Consider the following 24240-nt stretch of genomic DNA (forward strand, 5'->3'; position numbering starts at 1 on the left):
ATTAAAAGTGCACTTAAAAAGGTTAGCGGGATAAAAAAGGCGCGCGCGCGAAAGGATAAGAGAAAGGAATAGGAGTCACCTCCGAGTCCTTGAGAGTACACAACGGGTAAAAGTGCCGGCAGCAGCGTAGCACCGGAGCGGCAGCCGGTTGACCCTGGACGCTCGAGTCCGCGCCGTGCTAGTCCCCGTTGAAACAAACAAGGAAAAAGGAAAAAAAGGGGAAAAAAAAGGAAAAAGCTTCTCCCCTCGACGAAGACATTTTCGTCGACGTTTCCTCGAGCGTAGCCCCCTAGGATCGATCTTCTCTAGAACACCCGGAAGAGACTGCACGCTACTACGCTACGAGCTTCCAAGCACGTGCTCGCGACCATGAAGAGCCGAGGACCGAGAATAACAGCTGACCGAAGATAACTACCTCCATCCTCGCTTCTCCTCGTCTCTTCGTTTTCGTCTTCGTCTTCGTCTTCGTCTTCTTCTATAGTTACCGATGCCGATGCCGATTTCCTTCCATTCCATCTTCGTACAAACCAAGGAACCATAGGATACAAGTGTTCACAGATAAACGTCCGATTTTGATCGAGTGTGTTCAAGTGACGACGCGGGTGCCAATACGATTCCATGTAAACTGAGTTATTATTCGAGTGGTATCTGTACGCCCATCAGTATACAACGGTGTGTTTCAATGTTTCACATCACGTGCCAGCGAGATCGCCGTCATCGTTGTCGTCGTCGTCGTCGTTATTACGAAGCTTGGAGGATGTCTCGAGATTCTTCGAGAGAATCCTGAGGGACGTGAATTTTCGATTACACCGACCTTAATTTGGATAATTTAGGAACGTTGGCAGTGATCGATCGAAAGATCGATCGATCCCCGTCGACAAAATGGAGGACTTACATTGTGAGGTAAGATTTTATCAATTAAATATCTACACTTTTATTTATTAGAGTTGTGTGTCCCTATTAAAGATAACGATGTCATGCAATGAAAGAAAAAAATCCCAGAAAAGCGTACCGAACTAACTCTATCTTAAATTCTTACTAAATGTTATTGAATTTCTGGCAACGCACGTGCGATCATCGATTTGGCAAGACAGAGACTTCGTTACGTGGGCCAAAATAAATTTGACATACCTGATTTACTTCATTTTCTTAGACACAATAGATCGTGCGTTAAATTTTCAAATCTGATCATCCTAGTTTTAACTTGTTTCGCAACGTCATTCACGCCAAATACGGTGATCGATCTCTTCGCCGAAGGATCTATACCTATTATTTCTTTTTCCCCTGTCCTATTTTTCTCTTCTTTGTTTTCTCCCCTTTTTTCTTTTTTCAATATTTTCACGCCGATCGATTCGACCTTTCGATTTACGATTTTCTTCGCGTGACTATTAAGTCACGCGCGTTAATCCTTACATTTTATGACCCGTTATACGAATCACGTTGCCAATTAATACTGGACGATCGATACTTTAGATTTTTCGTTGCGAGCCGTTAAAAAATTCTTTCGAATGTAGATCGAAAAACTCACTCGCCGTTTCTTCGATCGATTTGACCGTAGTTGGATAATACTACCATGGGCAACGTCAACGAAACGACAAATCGTCGTCGAGCCATTGCGGACAATAATAAGGCGATTCGCAAAGCTGGCTCACCGACATTCCGATTTTGTCTCTCTTAGGTTTTAGACTCCGTGTAAATGAAAGAGATCCGATGTAATTGTGAGTTAAAACGAAAATGCCGTCGCGAAAACTTATCTCGATGCTTCTTATTGATTGTGCGAACAATCGGAAAATAAAAATGACGATAATGAAAATAATCATATTCGAAGTAGAATACTAGAATAGAATATTTTCACTTAATGGCTAGATCGTTAGAAATATTGAACACATATAGACAATATTTTTCCCCGATGATCGATGCTTGTTGAAACAATGTTTAAAATGAAACTCGTCGATATTTAAGCCTCGGAAATGAGCTTGCTATTTTGTAGGAAAGCTTAACTTTCCTTTTCCTTTTCTTTTCTTGCATATGCTTTGTAATTCATTATATTATATTACATTCTGATGGGAATACAAATAAATTTTCTCGGATAAAAACTTCCGCTTCCCTGTCAATTCCATAGAAAATATAATGGAATAATCATATAAGATAAGAAAGATAATCTTAACGCATAGAAGTGGCAACGAGTCCGTGACTTTACGATAAAACTACTCCCTTACAATTATCCTGGTATTAACGGTTCTTTATAAATTCGTAACAAACAGAAACGAATGGAAAAATCCTTTCGTAAAGGAATCGACTAGAATATAATATTTGTATATAAAACCAATCGATGGGGTAAAAGTAAAGGACCGTGTTCCTCTGCGTCAGAATTTCGCAATGAATCGAGTTTTCGAAAGAGCATCGACGTCGACCGATACTACTTGCCGAGTTATTCCTAAGTCTCTTAGAAATCTTATTATATAAACGCAAGAGTATTTTTGCATCTAATGAATTTCTAAGCGTTCATTCTGTACCTCATGGATTTTTACCCATAGATCTCGTAAGAAATTTCGTTCCTAGTAGGCAGGCGTTCGCGTTACGCGCGTTTCGATGCCAACGGGACAGGAACGTGTGATGCAATAAACTGGATAACGAGAAAAGGAAACGTCTCTAATATCGTAGGTTGAAGTGAAATTTTAATCTACGAACGAGCAACGAAGCCACGAGACTTCTTCTTGGGCATATAATTCAAGTTCAACCGTGCCCCACGGTCGTCCCCTGTTGTCATCCTTATGCATGCATCTTTCTTCTCACTTTCCTCAGCAGCTCTCCTCATCTCTCTCTCTCTCTCTCTCTTTTTTTATTTCTTTTTTATTTTCCCCGTGGCAAATTATATCTCATCAATTTTCAATTTCTCTCTACTTTTAATATCCATCAATCTTTTTGTAATTTTAACCTATTTGCGTAAAATTTCTATGCATATCCATGTCACGTGTTTTTTACGTATCACTTTTTATTTTGTTTGTTCTTGCAACGTAGTATAATATACATATACAAAGATATACGTAATAGTTTTACGTTAGAGTGTGGTGTATTGTTCGTTCTCTATTTCTCTATTTTTTTGTTCCTATAAGTTTCTCTCTCTTTCTTTTTCTCTCTCTCTCTCTCTTTCTCCCTCTCTCTTTACATTAAACTTATATACGTGTACGGTTACGCAACATTCCTTTTTATCTTACCATTAGTCAAGAATAAGAAGAATAAAATGGAAGGCGGTGAGAAAAAAAAAAAAGAAAAAAAGTAAAAAAAGAAGAAAACGAGAGAATATAAAAGAGGATTAAAAAAAAGACAAGGAGGAAAGGAACGGAACGGAACGGAACGGAACGGCGTGGTCGTCCTCATCATCGTCGACAGCTCTCTCGCAACTATAAGAGAGAAAAAGCGATCTCTAGTCAAGGTCGAGCTCTCTCGCGCGCACGTCTTCGAAAAACCGTCTTTGCTTTCGCCATTTCGTATTCACCTGAGCATTATCTCCCACCCTCGCCAATGCATACAGAGAATTGCATCCACGCTCTCGTCATCTTCTTCTTCGTCGTCCTTTTCGTCGTCATCGGTTGCAAATGAAAATCGCGATTGGATTTGAAAAGGTGAACAGGTCGAAATTCCGAGTTAACGTTAACTCCTTTTTCTATTTTTGTTTCCTTTTCTTTTTCTACCCACCTATATTCTTTTCTCTTGTATTCTCTCGACTCTGCGTCTTCTTCTCTTTTAAAATATATTCTCTTGACTATGGCAACTCGAAAAAAAGAATTCGTCCAGTGTGAACTCTTTCAATTTATATATCTTTCCTTTTTTTTTTTTTCATCTTTATCTTTCATCTTTTTTTTTTTTTCGAAAGAACCAACTTGTCCTCACGTGAGCGATAATTAATTTCCTATTTTATTACAACGCGGTTTTTCTTCGAACGTTCTCGTATATATATATATGGGATAGTCGATATAAGATTTATAAGATATTAGCTATCTAATAGCGAGAGATACCAAAGAAAGAAGAAACGAGTCTCGTGAGAAAAAGAGTATGAATTTGGCCGTCCACCTTCGATTCGGTTAGATGGATAGAAAGTTATGCAGTTGGAACGTGAAATGCCACGTGATTTCGTAATCATACTCAAAGGCCGCGAACGAATAAAAAGTCATGAACGAACGACGACAACGATGACTACTCATCGCGTAGATGACTTTTGAATTTTTATTAGAATGAAAAAAAGGAAAAAATAGAAAAAATAAGAAAAAAGGTTTGAATGAATTGTTTGATCGAGATATAGAGTTGGATGGAGCAACTATCGATGAAGATAATAAAAAGGATCCGTCGTAAATAAAAACTTCTCGTCTTCGCTCGAATGATTTTTTATCCTCGAGTTTTCTTATTTTTCTAATCGTTCCAATCGCTAGCATACAACCTTGATATTTGATTATATAACACACTTCCTACAGAGTATACGCTTGGCAATACAAATGTATAAAATAATAGTTATTTTATATGGGTAAGAAAAATTCAGTACTCACGCACTCTTCCTCCGTAGGTTTATCGTTTTTTTCTCATTTCTCATTGTCGTTTATTTTATTTAATAAGAACGAATCAAACGCGGAGATAGAATAATATTTTACGCGATCGACGACGAACAAGAACGAAGTAATGAAAAAAGGTATAAAAGATATTTCATTACGATGAATATATTTATTTGATGTGAGCGATGACAAATTTTGATTAACTCGTGAAATATTTTAGCAAAACGAGTCATTAATTTGTATATATATATATACATTGATATGACAAAGTTAAACGTCTTGCTTACTTTCGAATAATCAATATTGGTTTTGATTAATGAACATTTTGCGTCAAGTGCCAAATTTTGCTTCGTATAATCGAATACGAATAATGTAGTCGTGTAAGATTTGGAAGCCAATGAAAGAGAAAATTGTTCGCCTTTTAAGAGTGATCTTAAAGAATAGGACGTCATGGAAAAGTTAAATCGTAATTCGTTAAAGCCGAGGAAAGCATCATCGAGTGCATCGTCTTGGAACTAGAAGCGTGGAAATCGATCTTGAATCACATCCAATTGAGCGTACCCTTTACGTAAGTCCAATTTAATGGCGCTTCTTGCTATCTAACTCGCGCCGTTTCTTCGAATAATTTTCTGCTTTGGCTTGAAAGGATATCCTGATCGGTCGGTGCAGATCGGCAAAAGAAAAGTTTCGAGCGCGTCTCGCGTCTCCCCTGCTCGTCGTTGAGAGATTAACGATTGAAGCAACGAAGAAGAAACGATCGGAAGGGAAAAGTTAGTAGGAAAAAAGTTCCTTCCTGGAAGTTGGCTTGCTTGCGTGTTACCTTTCATTCCATGCGCTCGATCCCGGAGCGTGCAAGTTACGCGCGTTACGCGCGTTACGCGATAATCGTTCAAACGAGTTGTCACGATCTCTTGCATTCTTTATTTGGGTCACAGCCAAAGAGGAGGTTAAGAACCGGGATTACATCCCTACCAGACTCTCTTCCTCCTCCTCCTCCTCCTCCTCCTCCTCCTACTCGTCGTGTCGTCTCGCTGACTACTACGATAAACAACGCACGAGTATAACAACTTTGCGTATTAACTAACTCGAATCTTTGCGATCATTCTTTACGCTAGCGTTGTAAGCTTGTCGCCACCTGACGATGTATACGTTTGATGAGTAAATCTCGGTTAAACATTTTTTTCATAGGAACGCAAAACGCTAAATTCTCGCCTCGTCTAAATTTAGATAAGAATTTATGTGTTCACTAATGATAGTAGTCGATTATCGTGCCGGGATGCCATTAACGTAGGTATTACAAGATAACTGTAATCAGAGTGCTCGGATAAGTGACGTATATCCAGTATTACTACATACGAGTATAATACGTAAATGCAGGAGTACACGTGTGCGTTTGTTTATATGTCTCATGTACGATGTGCGTATACAAATAAATACGTAAGCGAGCTCATCGCTTTGCTAGATCGCTCTCTCGTGTTTGTGCCATTCGAGTCTCCAAGTACTATATCGAGTTTATGAATGAACGCTCCCGAAGCCATAAAAATAGCCGATGCCTGCCTGGTTCAAGTCGACGATATCGCGAATGGCTTTAAATTCGCAATTCGCGGTTCTCTATTCTTTTTCTTCTCTTCTCGAAAAATAATCTTTGATAACGGTCTGGGTTTCTCTAACTATTTTTCTCTCTTTTTTTTTCGACTTTGGATAATTAATTAAATTAACAACGCGATTATCGAGTTCTTTTTTCTTGAAGTCACAAATTTTCTATACTTCAGTTTACCCTACGACTTGGGAAAATTAATGGCAACATTTTGTTCGGAATATTTTCGAAGCGATAGAAAATTCTAATCATTTTCTAAAATATTTGCACTAAACATTGGATTAATTTGAGAAGTTAGTTACTTTTTTTTTTGTTTCTAAAAATATTATATATCTCCCGTATTACCCGTTATACAGAAATAATCTTGTCGTGAACTCTGTCAGCTTCTCTTTCACGCGCGCATCTTTATTTTTATTTATTACAAATGCTAAGTAATGTAGATAGTCTTCTAATCTAATCTTCTTACAATTATAATCCTATTTTATGATTCATTTAAATATAGGAAATGTCTTTTACATTGCGGCGCATTCCGTTTTCTTTTTATCTTACACGTTCCGTTTTCTTGTCGTTTTGTTGCAACGGTTTTATTATTTTATATCAACGCTTACCTTGCTTTTTTTCTATTGTTTATTATTATTATTATTATGTCTTATTATTTTATTTGATGTAACTTAATGATTTCCTATACTCTATAAAGAACATATATTATAAATATATATATGTTTAGATAATAAATTGTGCTCCCTCTCACGATGTGACGTTTGCGCGAGAAGATATACTTATATATATATATATGTAATATATATATATGTAAGAAAGAAAAGAGGGAAAGAAAGGGTAAAACTCGCTAAATGAAGTTGCAATTAAGAGAACTAAAAGCTACGCCGGCGACTACACTTCTCAAGGCCTCGGCCCGCGGCGAAGCGTACTTCCGCTTCTGATTAGCTTCCTCTTTTCCCACATCGTTCCTCCGTTCCTCCCACTGTACGTCTCACGAGCTCCCTTCTCTCCCTTTTTCTCGTTTTTTTTCTTTTTTCCTCGTTTTCCCTGCCTCGCGTTTCCCCTTCGGATCCACTCTTTCTTTCTCTCTTTCTCTCTCTCTTTCTCTCTCCCTCTCTCTCTCTCTCTCTCTCTCTCTGTTCTATCTATTTTTCTATCTCTTTCTCTCTTTTCTTTATCTCCTGCAGTCTTATCTCCCACCGTGGGAATCTGCGCGTGCAATTTGCACCGTGAGCTCGACGGAGAGGAAGTTCTCTATTCCCATTCCTGTTCTTACACGATTTTTTTTATTTTGCGAATCTCTCGATGAACGATGCGTTCGATGCGTTTCTCTCTCTCTCTTTCTCTCTCTCTCTCTCTGTCTCTCTCTGTTTCTATCTTACCCATCTGCATTTCTTTTCCGATAATGTTTGCTTGTTTGTATGTAACGCAACTTTCTAATTGCATTCAAGGACACCACGTATACGTTGTTTTTATGTATTTCTATTCGCGTATACTTTCATTTTTATGATAAACACATTAATTTTTTTCGTTTAATGAATATATTATAATTGTATAGAGATCGGAATATATTTGCAGATAATGTTTCGTTTGGATTGTTTATTTTGTTTTGCCCAACGCAATATTAAGAAAATAATCGCAAGAGATGGAAAATTAAAATGTTTTATTATAAATATTATATATATATATATATATAAGAGTATATGTTGTGTGTTTTTTTTCACGCTAGACAAGAAGAATGTTAAGAATTGTGTAACACCGTAAGGCTATTAAAAGGCGTCGGCGTTCTATTCCTGGTTTAGAAACGGCACTACCGTCTCGAACCACGTATTCCTCGTGTTCGCGGCCAGTAAATTATTGTGTCACCGAAGAATCGATCGAGTGATTTTAATGGGATAGGCGAAAATGTTCCACTCACGGTAGATATACTTTCACTTGCCTCCGAGAAATAAAAAGATAAAGAGAAAGAGACAGAGGAAGATAGATAAAGAGATAGATGAATAGATAGATAAATAGATAAATAAATAAAAAGAGAGAGAAAGAGAGAGGCTCACCGAATTGGAATCGATTGCGTAGCTCGATGAAATTTCTTACGATTGTACGAAATGCGACGTTGGTTCTCCACCTCTCTCTCTCTCTCTCTCTCTCTCTCCACCTTTTCTTTTTTTCTTTCTCTTTCTCATATCAACCGAACGGCGGGCACGTTTCTTACTTCATAACTTGGAAAGGCAGAACATAAAGGATAGACAAAAAAGAAATACTTTAATGAATAGTTCTAAATAGCTTCTTAATTATCCCAGGTTGATCCTCGTTTGTACGATCGTTAAATATATATCATCGCAATCAATGGGGGAGGTGGGGAAGAACTCGCGCGAGTACGTTTAGCCTTTTTCTTTGATCGAAATCGAGCCGTCCGACCTCTCCTGCATTGCGAAGCTTCTGCTGCCTCCTGACATTTTCTCTTTCTCTGTCTTTCATAGGATACCAAAGTACGTAATCTTAGTTTGTAAGTTAAAGGCGAGAGAGGAAGGAAAAAGTGACGAAGCAATCAAAGTATCGACGAAAAGATTAGTAATTCGTAGCACGAAAAGAAAGAAGATCGCTCGTTTGCGTCTAACATCTCATTACCTTTTCTCTAGCCCCTCAACCCCTTCCCTCCCTACCTCCCTCTCTCTCTCTCTCTCTCTCTGTTTCTTTTCGGTCGCCATAATAGGAAAAGAAACACGGTCTCCGGTGGTATTTTCCTTCGTTTCTGGCCCGTTCTGGCTCGCGTGGCAATTGTAAATCTTGAGAGTGCTGGGCCGGCTATAAGTCGAGTATATATACACTTATATATGTACGAAGCGGAGTAAGAGCCGAGTAAGAGAGCGACAAGGTGTATATACTTCTACCTCCGGCAACCCTTTCTACCTTCCCTTTCACTTTCATCTATCGCTGACTCGCGTTTACAACTCTCCATCCGACGGCTACAATTCGCCCGTTCCTCGTTTCTTCCTTCGCAAGCTGTGTGTTCGCTCGTCTCTTACACCTTTATACTATTTCATGCATGGGGATATTTGAGTACTTTGTTAATGGCGAGAAAATGTCATGCGTTCTCGTTCGTATTGAACGTAATATAATTAATGTTACTAACGTAACGTTACAAATTGATCAATCGTTTCACCCAAATGAAAATTTATAAAAGCAATCCATGCGTATATATAATCGAATTGTTCTTTTGAATGATGCAAAAGTTACAAAGGGTTCGTAAATCAACAAGGTCTCCTTGAATACTCTTTTACAGTTGAAAATGCTATTGTTAAATAAAAGAAAAAGATATTTTAGAGAAATCGAAAATATCTTTGTCCAGGTCCGTTTACAAATAGTCCAGAATAGAAAATGAGAGCATTTTGGGACGAATAATTAGATTTGTTACGGTTGAGAATACAATGCGAATTGTATCTCTAAAGAGTTACGAGTGACCCTGGGTCCCAGGGATCTCGACCCCTTCCTGATAGTGAAAGTGTTCCACTTTTACCTTTGTCTCGAAATTCCTGAATAAATTTGGAAGGAAAAATCGTTGTTGTCCTTATTCAAATGTTGGAAATATTATCCAATTTTGAATTTCTATTCTATCTTTGTAGAAAAATGAATGCTTCTGGTACACGTACCTAAACACTATTTTACCTCGGTCGTTTTCACACACACACACACACACAAACAAACACAAACACACACGCATACGCATGAACGTACGCACGCACATAGATCCACGAAGACGCAATAAGAGTTAGTAGTCGGACTTTCTTGTGTTACTTAGGTACGTGCGTGCGCGCGTACCTAACCGACCAACATCGACGTTGACGACGTAATTTCTCCTTCGGCATTGTTACTCCAAACGATCTCTCGCAATCGTCCTCTCTCCCCTCTTATGACATACGCTAATCATTCATCCCGGGCGCTCGGTTACGTCGCGTGGTGGAACGAACGACCTAAATAATCATTTTTCGATCATTTGTTCCTTCCTTATTCTTGCCGAAAATCTTGAATTTCGCTTTTATTATCATTTCGAGTTATAACATATGAATCGTTAGAAACAGTCGATTACAATCTACCAACCGAGTCATTCATTTTTTAATGTATATTTTCTCTATTCGTCTATAATTGTAATTAAATCTTGAATTTAAATCAAATCCTATAGACGATTTTTTATTTATCGCTCGACAACTCGACGTAAAATCGTTAATCGACATAATATCATCGATTATGGTAGCTCGATATCGAATCGCGTTAGATACGTTTGTTTTTATACGCGTAATATGTATTTATGTCATTTGATCATTTAAATGACGATAAAATCGTGAAAGATATAAAAGAGATGATTTCTTTTTTTTTCTCTTTTTAATGAAAACAGACAAATAAAACTAAGTTACGAAGGGAAATTTCGAAGACGTGTATTAATATCTGTGTGCAACGTGCATATACATGTTTCTCTAACTCGCTACGTGCATAAGGAACGAACACGCACGACACCACGACCGGTCCCCACCCACACCCACAATGTGAGATCATTGAGATTACGTAAGTGTCTAGAACACGCCGTGGACGCGTATAAAAGTATCATGTAGCAGTGCACACCCTCTCTAAATTAGAGCCTTCGGTGCTCGCTTCACGTCTCATTCTTTTATTTACCGAGAATAGAAGATGGATTTTACAGAATGAACATCCTTTTATCTTTTTCCAAAATAAACAAAATCCGACAAAATCTTAAAAATGTCTTTTAACTCGTACACTACTAAATTGATCATTTCTCATTTCATTTTTACTTTTATTTACAGACTAAACTTCCAAAAATACATTATTAATGTATATGCTCTGTCTTCAATATTATCAGGGTCGAGAAAAAATGAAATATAAATTAATTAAATGTAAATAAGTTGTGAAAGAAAATGTGTAAGAAACGTTACGTAAATAAGTAAAAGAAGAAAGAAACTTTGTGGCCCTTTCGACTCTTCTTATCTAGTCTCTTTATCAAAAAAAAAAAAAAAACAAAAAAAAAGTAAAAGAGAAAATATAAGTAGGAGAGCGCGATTAGCACGTAAGGTCGGTACGTAAGATAATCGCTTGAGCGTTATTGAACGCAGAAAAGAAGAAAAGTAGTTTACACCGTTCGCATTATTTTCACCAAGGCGATCATATCGATGGCTGTCGACTTGAAACTCACTGATCGAGGACGAATGTAACGATGCAATCGTAATATGGTCGGCATGTAGAAGAGAACGATTCAATACAGTTGGTCGAACAAATTCTAGAACGAAATTGGTAGTTATCTTTTTTTAACACATTTCTATCCGTATTATAGCATCTTTCGATTCTTATTAATATGTTTTACAATTAATAAAAAACGTGAATGCATATTCAAATAATATGTAGACAACATATATAATACATATTCTATTTTGATAGCGATGATTATGAATCATTCGTTCTTCCTCTATAAGGATTACATATAGCTGTTGTTTATTCGCGCTCGGTTGCTCGCGACTGTATCACTAAACGACAATTTCCGACGAGTTACATCGGTTTTTTCAAAGCGTTATGCAATCCACTCGATCCTTCCTACCTGTCCCGTTCTTACCTGCGAATCCTGTTACGGTGACGGTGCAGAGAAAACGCGCTCCAACTCTCGAGACGACGATTATTAGCGCGGGAATGATGATTTCTCCTACCATATATCGCCAACGAGCAAAGCTAGCTAGCTTCTTTTATCCTCGATAAGAAAAATCCTTGTTTCTTCTTATTACTTATCGATACATACGTTTTCAATCGATTACGAAGATTATACAACAGAACTATGATATTTTCCCCTTTGATCGTTACGTTTAATGTTTGACGACAATCGGTTTATAAGATTCTTTGTTCAATTTTTATGAAATGTATAATATTTTTGTAGACAATTACAACTATTCTAATATAACGAAAGATTAAATCGTAATAAATGAAAATCTATGATGGCACAAGTGTTTTAGGCTTAAGACGGGAAAGCGAAAATAATCCAAGGTCGAGGCAAGTAATTGTATCGTCTGTTTTACTATGTTATTGACGAAAGCCTTGTTAGCGCACAGCTAGCATAGTTGGATAAACGAGTGCGGAATGAATAGAATCGATAATGGCCTTGTACAATTAATCGATGCTTGGCATCGATAGATACGGTGACGTTGATGCATCTGTATAATTAGAATAGTTTTTTTTTCTTTTTCTCCAACTCTTTCGCTTTCTTTTTTCCCATCTTTTTACACAAAGATCGTTCATTTAAGAATATTTTAAATATAAAATGAGACTTGTTTTGACATGCAACATAACAAATGCGCAATATTTTTAGCATATTGTATACGTTTTCCTAGATCGAACAAAAAGAGTTCTATGTATTGTGGGAATGTGTTTATAAAGTAATTAGAGCATCATATGAAATATGCGAATAATTTATTGTATAGTTGCTTGATTGCTCTACATTTACTCAAAAGTACGGAGTAAAAAGGTAATATATTAAATATATATATATATAGTAGCAGTAGCTTTTAACGTATTAACATTTTTATAATAGTAATTCCTCTCTATTTTGATTATTTTTAAATTAGCTCCTTTTTTGGTTACAACTTTCTAAAATTATCATCGCAGTAATAATAATTTTGAGAATCCTCTTTCCACGTTGCTCGTTCGTAGCGTCCAAAGTCGCTCGCTAATGACTTTTGTAATTAATTCAATGAGATAAACAAGAAATTCAGAAAAAGAAAGAAACGGAAAAAATAAAAAAGTATGTGTGTGTGTGTGTTTTTTTTTTTAATGAAGAGATTGGTATATAATCAATCGCATCTTTAACATTGTTTTCACCTCTGACTCAATTTATTATGAGAGAGGAAGGATTCTTCGCGAGAGTAGCGGGACGATGAAACGAAAAAAGGAGAAAAAGAAAAAGAGGAAGAGAGAGAGAGAGAGAGAAAGAGAAAAAGAGAAAAAAGAAAGAGAAAAGAATAATAAAACTCATATAGCAGTGGTAATAGGTTTCTCGCGAAGAGGTTGGTCATCGCTCGACGTTCCTCGTTTCCGCCTGACTCATATTTTATGTGTGTGCAAGGCCAAGCCAAAAGTAGTGGTCTTGACTTTATTAAAACGCGCTGGCATCGTTGCCGTCAACAGAGATAAACATAAACTATGAAAGAAAGAGGTCAACTTAGCCTAACACTTCAAAAGAATCCACCTATGTGGGTAACATTAGATATGGTTTTTTTTTTTGCCGTAGAAAAAAATATCGTGTGCAATAAGTCATATACATATTTTCCGAGAGTAAAAATAAAAAAGAAAAAAAGAATAGAAAAATAATAAAAATTAACAATAAAAGTATTAACAAATTGCTAATTCAATTTCACTAACCATATCAGTTAAAATCGTATATCTATAATAGATATATGTGAATAATAATGAAAACCAATAAACGTTGCTTTTTTTGTTGCGAATTAAAAGGAAACGAATAAATGAATAAAAGACGAATAATTAAATATCGAACGGAACTTGATAAAAAGAAAATCAAGAACGAAGTAACGGTTGATACGATACGACCGGTACCACCGATTATACAAAATATCTAATGAAAGTACTCGATTTGAGTCAACGATCATAGTACAACTGGTGACTGATTGATATAGAAATATAGAAAGATAAAAGGACAGAGAAAGAGGGCAGTTGGAAGAATGCACGCATGCGGACAAAGCGTGGGCGTATGTAGATCTTTAAGTAGTGAAAGGTTATCCATTTTATCAATCCCAGCAGCTATCGGATCTTTAGTAGCTCGATGATTAACCCACGCAGTATCTCTTTCTCTTTTATTTTCTACAAAATAATAATATGCGAATAATTGGCAAATGAGAGAAGAAGAGAACAACGATGAACGTAACAACGAGCACGTAAATGCATACGTATGTTGTTTCGATTAGATTCTTCTACCTCTTAAGAAGCCTTGACAACGATCACGACGACGGACCGTCGTTTTTGAGAACAAGAATGCCCTTTGGAAGAAATACGCGGAGACGTCTCATCGTTCCTTCGAAAAAGAAAGACAGAGAGAGAGAGAGAGAAACGAACGTTCGTTACGTAACAGAATGTAAGTAGAATCGTCGTGTATCAGAACATAAAGGCCATTACGAAGAGAGAAAGAGAGAGAGAGAGAGAGAGAGAGAGAGAGAGAGAGAAAATGAATGTCTATTTCTATGTAGAAGAGAGAAAGAGAGTGACATTGTTATTTGCGTTGTACGCAACGTGCACGTTAATACCTATATGTTTATATATATATATATATATACATTTATGTCCATAAGATGAAACGAAGAAGGAAAAATCTAAAGATAGCAAAATCGTTTAATTTCAACGACGAACATTGTCCTCGTTAAAATCCCTTATTTCTATTTCTCTTAAAATACTCAAAAGAAGTAAAGTTCTCGTCAAAGTAGGCACTTTCTCGCGCTTAGAAAGTGCGTTAATTTTCGGTTACGCATGCGCGTTAGAGATTCGATAATTGACAAAAATAATAAAAATAATTGAAAAAAAAAAGAGAGAGAGAGAATAGAGCGCATGCGCGGTACGTGAACATGCCCTTCGGATCCGCGATGATGGAGGAGCATCTATTAGAAGAGTCGATTGTTCTTATATCTTATATAATGAATGGATCATGTAACTAGTCGCTTCGTAGACTTTTGCTTTGTGGAGCGAACGATGAGGATAGGCGGGTTTGAAGAGTGATAGAGATAGAGACAGAGAGGAAGAGAGAGAGAGAGAGGGAGAGAGAAAGAGAAAGAAAGAGGCCGGGAAGAGAAAGAGCGCAAATGTGCGCTAGAAAAAGAGAGAGAGAGAGAGAGTGGATATGTTCGCGCACGAATCGAGCCTCTACTCTACGAACGTACCTGTCGCGAGGATGTGTGCGCGAACGTACCAGTTAGAGAGAAAAAGAGAATGAAAGAGACTAGCTTGAGGTGGTTGTATACGTAAGTAAGTATGGCTGAAAAGGCTTTTTACTTTCTGGCCTTGAACGAAATGTATCCGGTGACTCGACATCGTCGTTGAATTTAATCGCTCACCAAGAATACGCGCTTATACGCATATATGTATGCAGACACGCGTACACGTGTATGCGTATACTCTTCTAGTTGTCGTCGTCGTCGTCGTCGTCGTCGTCGTGTGACGTATCTTCTGCGCCATATTTTTGTTCCCTTTTCTTTTGATAGCTTTTCTTTTTCTTCTCGGGATCAGCAGTCGCGTTTCTCGTAGAGCAGCAATACACGCAGACACACACATGCACACACGCGCACACGCACAGAGGGGAGTGAGTGATTTGTCTTCGTTATCGGGTGCGTTCGTCGAAACGAATCAACGGATAGTAGCCAGACGAGACTTGGTCCGCGAGCAGGTAATGCGACACCGTGACGTTCGAATTTTCATATCTCCCGCGCGCGGTTTTCAGGACAACTATGTGGCCAGATTATATTACGATTTCTCGAAGAGCTTACATAAAACTGTTGGTAAAAGACGACGACGGTATGTGTATACGGTTCGCGTTCAAAATGCATATATGTCTCTATCGATGTACGTCTCTCTCTCTCTCTTTCTTTCTCTTTCTCTCTCTATGCGTATAGACGAATGTGCGTAGAAAAGAGAGAGAGAGAGAGAGAGAGAGAAAGAGCGACTCACGATCCAATGAAAGAACGCGCGTATCTTTTCAGTGTACTTGGCACTATTCTAACTACACTCTTATGCAAATTAGCGTTCTGTCCAAACGAGTTCTCCGTGCGTCGGTAAATATTATTATTTAAGCGATTTTAATCTGAATCACTGGTTTAATGTTAAAGTAGCCAATAACGGGATTTTGAAAAAGAGAAAGAGAAAGAGAAAGAAATGTATATGTCAACTCGTTACCTTTCACGCGTTACCTTCAATCATTGAGAATTGATTGACGAAAAAAAATGATTTCGCTCGGTTCGGTGATCTCGTATGACCTAGCAAGACGTTTTCCTTCAAAATTCTCGTTTCTTCGTAATAAATTAATGGAAAGGTTCGAAATCGCATTGAATTTGTCTATCTCCTACTTTTGACGTACCACCTGTTACACTCGATATCTTATAATTAGTAACGATCGTGCATTAAACATTGACATTCTCCTCATTAAAACGTACTGGCGTATATATTTGCGTGAATATTTTTATGAGAAGTATTGTATATATATATGAAAATAAATAAACGTATTTAAATGAAATACTTGGAAGGAATGTCGACTTTGCGTCGAGACGTTTCTCGCACGTAAGTCAAGCAACGTAATATCGATTATAAGTTCGATTACATGAAAGTATAAGCGACACTAGAACGAAGAGAGATAAATCGTGGGCCGATCGTAAATGGATTCCGCTTCCTCTTTGCACAATCGTGAGCGCGCGAGCGCACGAACGGCGGTAACCGTGCATTATTTCTTTCATAACTATACCGATTAGACTCGTTTCGACGGATTCGCTGTTATCCTTCCGTTTCTATAGGATCTTATTTTATTTCTGTGACTACCGAGAGAATTGCAAGAGAAATGAGATTTTGAAACGGAAAAAAGTGTAGGAGGAAGAAGGGAGAGATAAAGAAAGAAAGAGAGAAAGAGAAAGAGAGAGAGAGAGAGAGAGAAAGAGAGAGCATACGTCACAGTCGACGGAGCGGTCGCGAAAGGGAGAGCGTGAGAGACCAGGTGGAAAATGGTGATTCGAAATCAAGGAAAGGTGTGAGTCACTGATTTCGCTCGGTGTCACAACCCTGTGTGCCCCTTTGGTTAGGCAGCACGCTGCTTTTTCCTTTCCGCAAAAGAAACTCGAAAGCGAACGAAACCCTCCTTCGCTTATTATCGCTCGAAATTGAACAAAGATTAATCCCGTTGCTAGGAAGGAATAAAAGCCGTGATAAGCGACGCTTTCATCTTTGATGAAGCGAACCGATTTTCTTCCTTTCGCGGTCGAAGGATCCATCTCATTTTTTGCTTCTTATGGCAGAGAAGCCCTTTTGCTTGCGGTAAAGCACAGATCGAATCACGAAACGCATTCGTACGACGCACTTTTTGTGATGAAGGAGGAGGTGGAGGATGCGGTGGGCGGATTGCGGGGAAAGAGGGGAGAAGGAAGTAGGAGCGATCTCATTCGACGAAAAGAGACCGCGAAACGCGCGCCTATTCGGACTGGCGAAACGTAATTGGGCCCACAAAAAATGGAGCGGAAACGGCCGGGCCCCATTACCAGCCCCGGTAACGAGTTCTTTCTCTCTCTTTCTCTCTTTCTCTAGGTTTTTCTGGGCCTCTCTCTTTCCCTCAGTCTCCGTGGTTGCTCAATCCGTGGTGGTGCTGGTTCGCGCTCGTGCGCGCACTCGAACCGCCTCGCCTTAATCAGCACCGTCACGATTTGTGTTCTCTTTCACGACGAATGCGCGCAACCTACTCCAGTCATTCTCCTCGATCGTAAACAAAAATTTGTATCATTGTCGAAACTGAATCTTCCTCGTTCGAATCGATTCGATCGAGATATAATACGTCGTTGTAGATCTTTTCTTTCGAAGCTACTTTTTCTCTGTAATAAATATTTCATTATACGATCGCGTTTCATTGATTCTTTTTATCATCCAATTAGAAAAATTAATTTATTATATGTATATTTTTGTATGTATATTTTAAAAATATCTATTATCCTTTAACTCTCCATTCGTCAAATATTTGTGCGAACGATTTTTAAAAAAAGGTAACGAAAAATAATGTAGCAGGAAGCGTACCGAAAGTTTCGAAGAAATCGTTGAGAAAAGTGAAAGAGGAAATTGGAGAGAAATAGGTGGGGACAATTGCATTTTCAGCGAGGGTACATCGGTATTTTGAAATTTCCTTTTTATATTATATTTTATAACAACGCGTATTTCAGCTCCGGTCGCTCTTCCTTCCCTCGACAACCCTTCCGCCCTTGCATGCCTCGCACTTTAATTTTCAGCCTCGACATTTGCGTAACCTAGTTTCGCTATTGTTCGATTCAATGGTAGATCGTAACGTCCGCCATCCGAATAGAAGATTATAATGCTCGTTTATACATGGTACTCATCACATTGCACACGTAAGTTTGTGCGCGTGCGTGTGAGTGCACGGACGTGTCAATGTATGCACGTATGTACAGTGTAAACTCTTCTTTTTCTCTTTCTCTTTTTTAACAATCAACATAATGGACTCTGATCAATCATTCGATTAGATTTTGTAATATTTACATTACATTTTTGAAGTTTTATTCCTTTTGGCGCGTTTGTTGGACGATTTAAAAGTTTCTGTTATTTCTTATACGATCAGATTTTTTTGTTTGTTGCTTTATTTTATTGTCATTAATTCTTTTTAGATTTCTATTATTTCTAAATCACAAACGTTAATAAAAGTAATGCTTAAATTACAAAAAAAAAACGTTAATTGTTTTTCCAATATCATTGATGAAATTACACCATTGAGATGCCATTAAAAGGAAAGAAAATAAATTCAAACGATTTAATAAGGAGAATGTGATAAGCTCTCAACATTGTAGATAGGGACAGTGAATTCGAGACGAGGGAATTCACAAATTTGCACCGACTACTTTCTCTTCTCTGCTTATCTTCTCTCTTCTGACCTCACGAATCTCTTCATTGTCATGCGTTTTCACTCTCGTTATTCCTCGAGCCGGTCTTCGTGATTCTTTACAAGGTTCCTATTGCAACGTTAATGCTTGCCAAATATCATAAACCTTTTAGATAATGTGTTCTCATCCTTTAAATTAAAAGAGAATAAATGAATTAGATATATGATAATGAGTTAAATATATGCAAAGTAAGTCTTCGGTCTCTTCGAAAAAAATCAATATATGATAATTGTAATTTACACGAGCAACATAAAAAAAAAGAGAGAGAGAGAGAGATAGATTACACAAGTATAAAAAAAAGAAAAATAAGAACTTTTCCTTTCGTATATCTCACAGCAAGAAGAGCATTTGCCATTGATCGTCAAGGTAGAGACTCCGGGACGGTAAAAGGCGTGCTCGATCGATCGTTACCGACGCAGTGGTAGAACATGTAGCACAAAAATGCGTTATAGTTGAAGAGTGGGAGCGAGATAGAGAAGGAAAGAGTCGTATCGATCGAATGATACCGAACTACCGCTTGGTAGCAGCACCTGCAGGGAAAGAAACACCTTGGGCCGGTAAAAGTGGCGAGCTACTAACCCCACCAAGTAGCGATACGGGCACGAGACCCCGCCCGGGGAGTCTTCAAGGCCCAAATGGAAGAAGAGAGAAGAACGCAACGGTCTTGAATGCACGCGCGTGCGCACGCTCGTAATCCAGCCGGTCGGGTTGCGATTGACCCTGAACTTCGGGCTGCGCTAGCCTACACCGCTAGCAAACAGGCAACGAGTCAAACAGCAGCGCCGGCCGACCAATCATTTCCTTATTCAGCGATTTTCTTAGTAACCGCTTGTCGAGGCATTACGTATGCGAATGGCTATGCAATGTCGCCGTGTCGTACCGTCTCTTTCTTATCTCCGATCCTTTTATCCTTTCTTTCCTTTCCTTTCCCTTCCTTTCTTTTTCTTTTTTCCCCTCTCATGTTAGTCATTTTGAATCATCGTAGACCAGACTGCTGTAACGAATATCCTTGAACAGGAGACATCTACCGTTTTGGATTCGCCAAAAGAAAGGCAATGAGAGAGAGAAAGAGAAAGATTATGGTTGCTGTGTAAATCAACTTTCTTCGTAAGGATAACGCTAGATTCTTTTGAGAATCCAAGGAGAATCCATCGGAATTGCTAATATTTTCTTTGCGAAACATGATGCCAATGACGAGCAAGATTTTCATCTCTTTTCTTACTTTTCTTTCGATTGGATTTTTAAATAGAGTATTTATACGTACCTATACTATCTTCGTAGATCAGATCGATTATCAAACGCGCTCGGAATTGAAAAAGATCGTTAATTACGTACAATTAGCATTTATCTTCAATCGATACAAAACCGATTGTAGAAGCGATAACTTTGCGCGCTAGACATTTCGATGCAAGCAGGAAATTAAAAGAGAGAGAGAAAGAGAGAGATTTCTAACGATACATGACACGTAATTCATTAATCATTTGGCTCATTTGTGTCGTGCTAATTGCGCTATCACGAATACCAGACAGATTTTTTATGAGCATCTATCTATGGACGAGCGTTTATCTAACTGTAATGTTTCTCATAATCTCTAACAAATGTTGAGCCAGGTTATCGTACAGATAATAAAAACCGTCCGGTAATTTGCAATCACGGTTAATCGGCGATGACACGATAATACAAGACTTGATTTCTTTTTTTTTTTCCAGGCGATGAATACGGATGGTCTCCTAACATTGCATTATGGGAAGCATCCAGCAACCTTGGCCGCAGAGGTCGCGGCCTGGTACAGCGGAGACCGTCATGTAGACGTGACACTAGCTTGCGATGATGGTTCCGTCGTTAGGGCACACCGTGTCGTTTTGGCAGCAGCCAGTCCGCTTTTGGCTAGTCTGTTACGTAATCCTGCCCTGGACCACGTGGTCCATCTTGCTGGAGTCAGGAAGACTCAGCTAAACCATCTTGTCGAATTTCTTTATAACGGAGAGGCTCTTATACCCGTAAGGATTATGATAATAATAATATTTCAATATAACATAGGCAATTTATACAATTTTATGTATTGCGCAAAGCAAGATAATGCAATTAATATTTTACAATCTCTCTGACGCAGTACCACAATGTAACCTTTATATATTTTGTATGGACCCTAACAATAGACCAAATATCAACATTTATAAATACTGATAATTTTGAAACTCACCCGTTAACCTAGAATCTCCAAGAATCTTTCAAATTCCGAATTCTCTTAGAATATTCTTAATAAATATGAATATATGAAAAAATGAGCTTTGATTAATCCATTGACGTAACCCATTTCAGTCGACAGAGCTTACGCCATTGAGAGAACTTTTCGAACTACTTCAAATCAAGTCGGAGCTCTTCGGGCCCAACCAATCTCAGACCTCTAGTAATTCCGATCCTGAAATGATACCTACCCCTCAACCCTCTGAGGATCAAGAAAGTTCTAGTTACGAATCGAAATACGACAGCAGGTAAGTTAAATTTGTCGATGATGATAGACGATGATCGTGATAGAACATCCTTGTTCCGGGACATTATCAAAACTTTTCTACGTTTCAGACAAACGAGTAATCCTGCTGATTGTTGTTCGGTACTGATTAAAACCGAGGACTACGAAGAGGAGCCTGAAGTAGACGTGGAAGGTGTCGAAGGTGAGGGCTTGCTCATGGAAACAAGAGAAGGTAGCATAGAACCGCCTAGAAGGAGGGATAGTTCGGATCCCGTAAACCTCAGTTTAAATTCCGGAGCGTCAACGATGAGCGAGAGTTCTCATGACATAATACATAGGTAAATATTTTTGTCCCTTCATAAGAGTTACGCTAACTAAGACACGATCAAATTGTATGGAAGATTAAGGAAACTGTTTTACGACGTGTCTAGACCAGAAAAGCAATTACTCGAAAGGCGAGAGTCTTTGGACGAAGCCGAAGAGAGGTCGAGGCAAATGGCGGCCAGATTGGCGTTAGGCTTGGATCCTGGCAAACGAAAACCCGAAGAATTACCGATCGCACCGGCTGAGGCGTACGTAGTAACGCCTCATCGAAAACGTAGACCAGGCTTTCACAACGCGCCAGCGCAGAATCCAGCCTTCGTACCTTTTAATCCTAGTTTCGAGACACCGAGGAGATTACAAGCCCCGCATTCTTTGAGTCTATCAGCGCCGCCGTATCTGGTAAGTCTTATAATTCTTTTGCAATGAATAAATTCTTTTGTAGAGGAGAGCCATAAGAAACATGGACAAAGTGTTATTTAAAAATGGTGATTTGTAGCAGGACAGATCGATAACGCCACCAGGGGCATCGCAAAGGCCGCCAAGCGCCGATCCAGCCTCGACAGCTGTACTAGAAGCACCTTGGGCTGCATGGACTCTACCTCCAGCTCGGGCACCCCCACCACCTGCCTCGGAGGATCCACCAAAGTCGACCCCAGTACGAGAATATCGATGTACCTATTGCGGTAAACAGTTCGGCATGTCCTGGAACTTGAAGACTCATCTTCGAGTACACACAGGCGAAAAACCATTTGCCTGTCGACTCTGCGTCGCCATGTTCAAGCAGAAAGCTCATCTGCTTAAACATCTCTGTTCCGTTCACAGAAGTGTAATAGCCGCACCGGATAATACGTTTACGTGTTGCTTCTGTTCGCTTCACTTTGAAAATTTACAAGAACTCATAAGGCATCTGTCAGGGCCGCATAATAATTTATTATTAAGTAAAAACCTACACGAATGCGAACGTTCTTGAATAGATTCATTCATCGGACTAAGACTCTTTCCTTGACCTTTCTTGGTCATTTTTATTTTCTTACAATTAAAATCGGACATATCGTTTTCAATGTCCAGATCAGATATTTCTCAAATACCTCTGGATACATCTTTGATTTATCACCATCGTGGATATCGAAGTTATGCATAATTAGATCTTTTAATTAAACAATTCGATTGTTCTTCTTTGATATCTAGAGAAAGAAATCTATGTGATCTGGAATCTTAGATTAATGCGTTATTACCAATCTCAATCTCTCAGCATATCTAGCTGTGATCTCTGCTACCAAGCTGCAAGTTTGGTAAACGCGGATAATCGCCTGCAAGTGCTGTCTCTTTGCGAACTAAACGTTCCTTTGCGATAATAAATGAAATATTTTTTCGACACTTTTATAAGCCGATTTTCGCGAAGACGCGGCACGAAGCATTGGAAGAGAGCCTTTCCGATAAAAATAATTAATAGGAAATATTCAGAAAACAGGGTCTTCGTTTTCGTGGATCTTTCTTCCTTTTTAGAATGATCAAGAACAAAGAAGTGATAATCGTAGAAACTGTGTATTACGAATAAGGAATTGTTGGCAATTTTTTTCGAGATATATCGGGCTTCGATATAAACTCGAGTTGCCGAATAGAATACTAATATCGAGAGAAAAAAATAGAAAACAATTTGGAAAATTAGAAGAAAGAACCGGAGAAGGCTACGTTTCGATCTTTAATTAGGAAGGAAAGAAAGAAAGAAAGAAAGAAAAAAAAGGATAAATAATAATAATAATAATAATAATAATAATAATAATAACAACAACAATAATAATAATAATAATAATAATGATGGTGAATAATGTATAAATAAATCGTTTAAGCGTGCGACAGTCAACGCGAGAGACGGGAGGACGTCTCTCGTCTACCTTAGCGCTCGAAACGATCGCAAAAATGTCTCCTCTCATGTGTTTTTTTTTTTCTTTTTTTGTACATAATGTTAAATAGGAAAAGAAAAAGGGCCGTAAGTTAACGCCGACTATCATTATTTATTTTACATTTTGTAAAGGGACCAACCGATTTTCCACCGATTTCTGTCTTAGGTAGATATTAGGTATATCCTGCCCGGCAATCGTCTCAGAACAAACTAGCTCGTAAAAAAACCGAACCGGAATACGTTCGAGTGTCGCATATTGAGATTTTCGACGATCGTTTGACGAGGATGCGTAACATAAATAGATAAGGAGGGGCAAATAGGTAAAACCAAACTACCAGTCAGAATAATATGCTCTTGTTATCTCTTCCACTATCCCAATTTCCATTCCCTTCTTTCCTTCTTTATTGCTTTCTTCTATAATATATTTTTCAACAACCCTTCTCTTGCTCCTCCTCCTCCTCCTACTCATAAATACCAATCCCTTTCCCTCTGTCATCTCGAGTAACGATCGTCGTAATATCTCAGCGACCTGGAGTGCCTTGCGTCAGATGGGTCCAAATCGGTCGATCGGGCAGTGATTTCATGTGTTCATAGGCTTAAGACAAGTTACGCGTTTAAAATTCAATCAAGACGATTACACGAGAGCTCGCTTATAAAATAATGAAATATCACAAAGAAAATGATTTTAAATAGTGATGAATGATAAT

General features: G+C 38.4%; 1 protein-coding gene across 2 annotated transcripts; it reads left to right on the top strand.

The window, feature by feature from the left end:
- Positions 1-572: 572 nt before the first annotated feature.
- Positions 573-24213, top strand: LOC122519974 (transcription factor Ken 2). 2 transcript variants are annotated; one of them, XM_043639830.1, is made up of 6 exons: positions 573-903; positions 20543-20833; positions 21156-21328; positions 21417-21644; positions 21738-22029; positions 22127-24213. In XM_043639830.1, exons 1-6 carry the CDS (start codon positions 883-885, stop codon positions 22598-22600), a joined length of 1479 nt encoding a protein of 492 aa, XP_043495765.1. In that variant the 5' UTR covers positions 573-882; the 3' UTR covers positions 22601-24213. The 2 variants fall into 2 exon arrangements, with proteins under 2 accessions (XP_043495765.1, XP_043495766.1); XM_043639831.1 differs by lacking the exon at positions 573-903 and adding an exon at positions 15585-15708.
- Positions 24214-24240: the final 27 nt, after the last annotated feature.

Source organism: Polistes fuscatus, unplaced genomic scaffold (genome assembly GCF_010416935.1).
Source record: "Polistes fuscatus isolate 324 unplaced genomic scaffold, CU_Pfus_HIC Scaffold3, whole genome shotgun sequence".
NCBI classification, from domain to species: domain Eukaryota; kingdom Metazoa; phylum Arthropoda; class Insecta; order Hymenoptera; family Vespidae; genus Polistes; species Polistes fuscatus.